The sequence below is a fragment of the Centruroides sculpturatus genome, unplaced genomic scaffold (genome assembly GCF_000671375.1).
Source record: "Centruroides sculpturatus isolate CEXI.00-Female unplaced genomic scaffold, Cexi_2.0 scaffold1275, whole genome shotgun sequence".
Lineage (NCBI taxonomy): Eukaryota > Metazoa > Arthropoda > Arachnida > Scorpiones > Buthidae > Centruroides > Centruroides sculpturatus.
Window position 1 is genome coordinate 212,228 of NW_019385470.1, and position 7,302 is coordinate 219,529.

General features: G+C 31.4%; 1 protein-coding gene across 1 annotated transcript in view; it reads right to left on the minus strand.

Moving 5' to 3' along the window:
* Positions 1–2,295: 2,295 nt before the first annotated feature.
* The window catches only part of LOC111639287 (ras-related protein rab7-like), a gene marked incomplete at its 5' end in the record, with an annotated part of 27,244 nt that continues 22,237 nt past the window's right edge, over positions 2,296–7,302 (minus strand). Inside the window, one exon of the mRNA XM_023385130.1 lies at positions 2,296–2,851. Coding sequence (XP_023240898.1) covers positions 2,633–2,851 — 219 coding nt within the window. The remainder of the gene's footprint in view (positions 2,852–7,302) is intronic.

The window sequence follows — 7,302 nt, forward strand, 5'->3', positions numbered from 1 at the left end:
AGATGACAAGAATCTCACATAAACCTGTTTATTTTAAACATAAAAGTAAACTTACACTAAGGAACAAAAATGTTCTTTATACAATTGGAGGTTCGAATTGTCGAAGGTGTTTCTACTGTGGCTCGAAGGATAGCCCCGGGGCAACGGCAGGTGTGGAGATTTGTCAGTCGGTGTTGGCGGTGTTCTGAGTCTAGTCACAGGTTACCAGTTGGGCCCAACTGCTGGAAAACTGCTTTTTCGCTTGGACTAACCGTATGCAGGTGCACAGTTTTTCGGAGTCAAATCTGTCCTTCAAGATCGAGGATTATATCAATCTCCGTTCTTGGTTTTGTTTTCATCTGATTGGTTCCACGTCCCTTTTCTCTCGCTCCCCGATTGGTCTCTCGTCTGTCTCTAAGTGAAAGACGATTCCTATTCGAGTCACCAGAAAGATCCGCTTCGAAGAATCTACTTGACACCATCCGTTATTCTGGATGCAAAATGTTGATGGAACTTTGAAACTTGCACCCATATTTTACACCATTGTTGTCTAGTCTGTGACGTTTTTGAAATTTAACAACCCGATGCGATGTCCCTTTTCGTCATTAACCTTTCCTCTTTTCAAAATTTTTATGTTCGAATTATTTGCATATGAGCGACTTGTTTACAATTATTAATCATTTATAATTATTGCGTTCTGTTTACATCAATAGCGTTTTTTTTTAGTCGCGGTTTCATATGACTAGAACAACTAATTTGATCTTTGATCGATTTTTAACAATAGACGATTTTTTTAGTTTCGTTTTAATAAATTAATAATAATAAATGTTTAATTTCAACTCATCTTTGGGACCTCACAATTTCTATTAAATTGCATATGGACACTGCAGCTGCTTTATAAAAAATAAAAGCAAAATTATTTAACAATATTTTACAGGATTTAAGAATACATATAGTTATTATTCTTATCGCTATAAAGAATATTCTAAATTATTGGGAGTTTTACTTTCAATAAGAAGAAACACAAGAATACGAGAGTTGTTCAAAAAGTTCCCGAACTTTATTTATTACAAAAAAAAAATACTTCACATACAATTTATTTGTTGGGGTCCCCTTCAAAGTAGTCTCCTCTGCAGCATATACACTTCCACTTTTTGAAACAGTCTTGGAACGCTTTTTCCGCAATGCTCATAAGCTCCTCAGTCGTTTTTTTTCTCTCTCTGGAATGGTGGAAAATGTTTTTCCTTCGAGCACGTTTTTTAGTTTGTTGGAGAACAGGAAAAAGTCGCATAGGACCAGCAGGTGAGTGGGGAAGCACAGCGGTCTTGTTTTTGGCCAAAAACTTGTGTGTTCTGAGGGACAAATGAGCCGGCGCGTTGTCATGGTGAAAGAACCACTCGCAGCTCCTCCAAAGTTCAGGCCGTTTTTGCCTGATTTTGTCTCTTAGGAAATTCATAACACCAGGTAGTACTCCGCGTTGACTGTCTGGCCTGTAGGTAGGTATTCGTGATGTACCCCCCCTTTGCATCGAAAAAAGCAGTCAACATCACCTTAACATTTGAGCAAACTTGTCTAGCTTTTTGGGGCGGGGGCTGTTTCACCCATCCGTGGGAAATTTCTGTGAAGGATTTTCCGAGTTTCACACAGAATTTCACAGAACAACGCTGTTCTTTCAAAGAGCTGATTTCTGCGGATCTGATTTTTCGCCGAACCCCACAAATACCACCTCACATAAACGGCTGTAACTAATCACCAAAACAAGATATCAACAAATGGGTTGAAGGAGGTTATTCGGGAGGTTCCGTGGACACAACGCCTCCAAGCGAATTAAAAAATAACCAATTGGAGGCACGCTGTTCAAAATGTTCCCAAACTTTTTGAACAACCCACGTACATTTTCTTTACATTTTAGAATTCACAATAACCATATAAAAAGCAATATATTTTTGTTTATTATATACTGTTGTCCAACAGAAAAGTAAACTATCTTATTTACAAATCTTTTCAAAATAGACAGTTTGACCGTGCCCTAGACATTTGTCTCATTTGTCTATGCGATAATCCGGCCCTGCATACAGACTATATCAGGCAGAAAGCTCGTCAAGTTAGAATCATTGAAATTGGATCTCAGCTTCTCTTTTTAGAAGTCTATGCAATACAGCTAGATTGTCAATACACAGAAATGTAAAAGAGTTCAATATTCTCAGTTTTAAGATAATGCCAAAATTATTAATTATGACAGAGATTGTTACTTGAATTGTGTTTCAACACTATCACATGTACTGTATATTCAATTTAAAAAAACAACCAAAGCCATTTTATCTTATAATCAAGAATTTTAATGCACAAATCACAATTACATTACCTGCTTAACAATACAAAGGACTATCTGTACATTAGTTACACAGCACTTGATGTAAATAAGAACTGGTATCAGCAATTATTGAAATATGGTATTGTGATGAATACATTGGTTTAATATTAGGAATGTAACTGCAAATATAATAAAACTTTTAAATTTCACAACAAGGAGCAAGTTCAATATCTGCATTTATGGCAGATTCAATATACTGCAAGTGCCATATGAGGCACAAGAGTTCTGTTAACTTTTCGAAGAAAGATATGTTGCACTTCATTTACCAAGAATCTGTGATCAGCAAGCACAAGTATCAGTCTTGGGTCTCTGTTCATTTGTTAATTTAATCTGATCTGGGAATTCATTATACAAATCCATTTCACTCTCTTGGGCAATAGCATTTTTTGCTACTGTCTGAAAAGCTTGCTGAACATTAATAGCCTCTTTGGCACTTGTCTCATAATATGGAATGTTGTTCTTGCTCTGACACCAACTTTGAGCTCGCTTGGTTAATACCTGAAATGAAATAAAATTGTTTTAAATGAATTATAGATTAGCATTAATAGTAGTAGCCTAGGTGCAATTATAAAGTATTAACAACATTAAACCAGCACATAACAAAAAAACATTTGTAAATTTTCCTATGTGAAATAGACATCCTCAAGCATTTTAACATAATGTATTCAAATCACAATCAGTTTGAACTTACAAAAACATTTGTAAATGTTTCCTTTTTTCTTGTTATGAGCTGGCGTTGGTTTTATGAGTGATATATTTATACAAATGCAGTTTGAGATATATTAACAACATTTTTAGAAGATTTGCACTTTAAACTTAATGTAACTTAATATAAATCTCAAGTAAGAAATTTAAACTATTTTATCATGTATTACTAGTGGATACCACTAGTAATACATGATAAAATAGTTTAAATTTCTATTATGATAAAGCCAGAGTGAATATAGTTTTCATCCCATGAAAAACAAATCAAAAGTTATAATTTTTTTAAAACATGTTTTATCTTCTTTGTATATGTTACTGTAAATGCTCGGGCTATGGTATATCCTAAGATCTTCCAGTAAAATCTAAGATTCATCAAATCTTTGTGGTAAAAGTCTGAAATGTTCTGCGATCATCGTTAATTTTGAACTTTTATCAGCATTTACTCGGTATATCTTAGGTTTTGCCTCAGACATGGTAAATGTTGAAAAAATAGTCCCCGCTTCCTGCACCGCAGCCTTCACTCGCTACATTCTTTAATTCTTTACATATTACTTCTATGGGGTCAATTGGAAGTTCCCTAAATTTGTTACCATCAACTAATTCTACTAAAAGAAATGGTAAAACCATTATAAAAGATAAAAATTATTATAAATATAAAAATAATATTGAGGAATTACATAATTTTTTACAGAACAATCAACTAGAAATAATCAAAGCAGATAAATCTAAGCAAATAATTATAGTAGAGCAAGAGTAGGTTAAAAAGAAAAAACAAGAATTAGTTGATGGTAACAAATTTAGGGAATTTCCAATTGACCCATATAAGTAATATGTAAAGAATTAAAGAATAAATTACCAAACTGTACAAATTAAAAAGTCTAACTAGGGATGAAAGAGTTCATTCTGAGAGAAGACAATGATCGTACACCGAAAATGAAGACACAACTTAAAACACACAAAGCAGATGAAACTGTCCATCCTATAGAAGATTTCAGAAACACATTATATAATTTGGAAAAAATTTTAAAAACAAACTCAAAAAATGCCAAAATTCTAATTTCCCCATTTACAACACTGATGAACTACTATATGATATTAAACAGATAGATATAAAGGATACGTTCAGAATTGCAAGCTTAAGGCTGTTATACACGTTACGAAAATCCTCAAAGGATGTACGTACTTAAGACAAAAAAAAATCAGATATAACTGGTTGGATCGAACATAGTAATTTACAAAACTTATTAAAATATTTCCCAACGTATAAAGAATTATTTTTATTTAAAGGTGGATAGATAGAAAAAAAAATCATGATTAATCCTCAAAGGATTTGCGTAACATGTATAACAGCCTTTAGATATAATTGATATGTACCCTTCCATAATATGGGAAATAATTGAACCAAAAGTGATACAGCTTAAAATTGAACCTGAGATAATTGACCTAATCGAATTTACCTACAGAAGCAATTACTTTGAAATAGACAATAAATATTATACACAAAATAGTGGGATTAGTATAGGGTTCGTAATAGGACCGAAACTAGCTGAGATCATAATGATAGAGATAGATAAAGAAATAAGTAACATATATGGTATAAAGTTCTCCAAAAGATATGTAGATGACATCCTAATAATATATGATGAGATTGAGATTAACACTGATAAAATCTGAAATATAATAAATAATATCCATAAAAATATTCAATTTAAAATAGAAGAAGATGATAAAAATTATCACCAGCATAAATTATTTAGATATTACAATTAAAAGAAATAATACAAATCTCGAATTCGAACCGTTTAAAAAGCTATGTTCAATAAATACTACAGTTAACTATAATTCTAACATACCTCTTCATATAAAACAAAATATATTTAATATGGAATACACTAAGATCAAAAATAGAACTAGTATAAATACAAAGCAAATCAAACATTTAAATACACTAAAGAAAAAAAATTCATTCTTTCAGGATACCCAAACAGAATTCTTAACACTTGGGAAAAAGAAATAACCAAAAAAATAGATAAAAAAATAAGAATAGATCCTAAACAAACAGACATAAAATACACTCGGTTCCCATACATAAAAGGCTTGTACGTGGAAGTTAATAAAGAAGTCAAAAAATTAATGTAAAACTAGTACAGATATATGATAAGCTACTCTCTAGATTAAGTGCAAAACAATTTAGAAAAACAAATATACCAAAAAAATAAGAAAGCAAAAATGTTGTTTATAAAATTCCATGCACATGTGAAAATACTAAATTCTACATAGATGAAACTAAACGTAAAGTTAAAGTAAGATTGAAAGAACATATAGCCGATTTGAAATATCGAAGACTAAATTCTGCCTTTCACAAACACTGCCTTTTAAATAATTGTAATATTGATAAAAATAATATAGATATTCTACACAGAGAAAAAGATACATATAAAAGAAAATTTAAAGAAAGCACAGAAATAAAAAATCAAAATAGCATAAATAAAAATCCTAGCATCTCCATAAGTGAAAATTGGTTAAAAATTTTATCTTAATTCACCAGCTTCAAAAATGTGTTGTTATTGTAATCACTGTGCTAATTTATAATAATAAATATTGAACTGTTAAATAAATTAACAATANGGAAATATGCAAACACCATCAAGCGCATACTTTACATTAAGTTCACATTGTATCACCAGATACCTTTATAATAATAACTTTTATTTTGAATGTTTTTGTGTTGTTTGGAAATAAACTTACTTACTTTAAAAAACTTTTATTTTTTCAGACTTCTCATCCTTCATATTTTTACTAATCGTAAAAAAGCAAAAAAAGAAAGAAAAAAATAGTAATAGGGGTGCCGTGAATTTTGTTTAATAATTTCAGTGTGCCACCAGATAAAAAAGTTTGAGAAACACTGGTTTATGGTATTGTTTTTGATGCTATAAGATGTCTTTAATCAACAAATAAGTTTTTCTTCAATTATAAATAAATTGAATTAAATGAATATCTCATTTTGCTAGCTAATTAATATCTGAAATTATTGCACAATGCCTTTCCAGCTGTTATTTTTCAATAATATAAAGATTTAACTAGAACTCTAGTAATTGGTATATGGGAGGCCTCAAAAGGGCTGACCAAAATAATGGGGCCCTAAAGCATATTATTAAAGGAAGTAAATGAAAAAACGTACAAGGGACACTTTTGTACAGGGCAATTTGGTACTTTTGACCCCCTCTGGCTGTTCCTATACTCCGTGTACAATACTCCCCCCGACAAGTTTGGTTTCAAATAATCAAACATTTCTAATGAGTAATTGATGGTTCCTTTCCTTTTAATAACAATTTAAATGTTAAAGTATAAGAAATTTAAACCATATATGCAGGGGCAGATCTACATAGGGACTAATAGGGCTTAAGCCAGGCATGGACTACATACGGCCCGTCTAATGAATTTATGCGGCCCGCGATCAATCTTTCAATATTAGCTACTCAAGTCCGAATAGCTCGATGAAAAATTGACGCCTACAAAAAAAGGGTCAACAACTCACTGTGCGTTTAGAGTTAACCCTCCATTACAAATCTCTTAAGTACAGAGTAGAATGTTGATAAAGCATGATAATGTGAAAAATGTACTGTATCTGTAATCTCTACGTACAATTTAGTCTCTACGGAGTGACACCACAATGAGATCTCGCACCACCTCAAAATCTTCCTAGGGCAGCCTTTGGTTTGGCCGGTGAAAAAAGTTTTCTTTCCAATTCGGCCCTGAGGCAAAAACTGTTGGCCACCCCTGGGCCTCAAAACTTAAATTATCATAAATTTTTTAATACTTTTACATTAACAGGGAGCTCTTATCCACAAAGTTTGTCATTCAACACCATTTCATAAATATATTGTATTTCAACTCTGATTTTGATGTCATAAAAATGAATTTTAAACCCCAATTTAAAAATTCTTATCTAACAAAAAATGGGGCCCCATTGACTTCAATAAGCCCTAGCCCTGAAAAACCTAATCCACCCCTGCATATATGCTTTATGACTACAGCACTGAACATAATTTTTGTTTTTGATACAAAGAAATACATTTTAAATATTGATATCAAACATTCCATTATGAATTGATAAAAACAATTCATTATATTTTTAACAACTAGATTATTACTTTTGCATCTATAATAGAAAGCTTTAAATTTAAAACTTTCTTAATAAACTTCTTACTTAAAATTTTTTTTTTTTAACTTTTATAAAATTT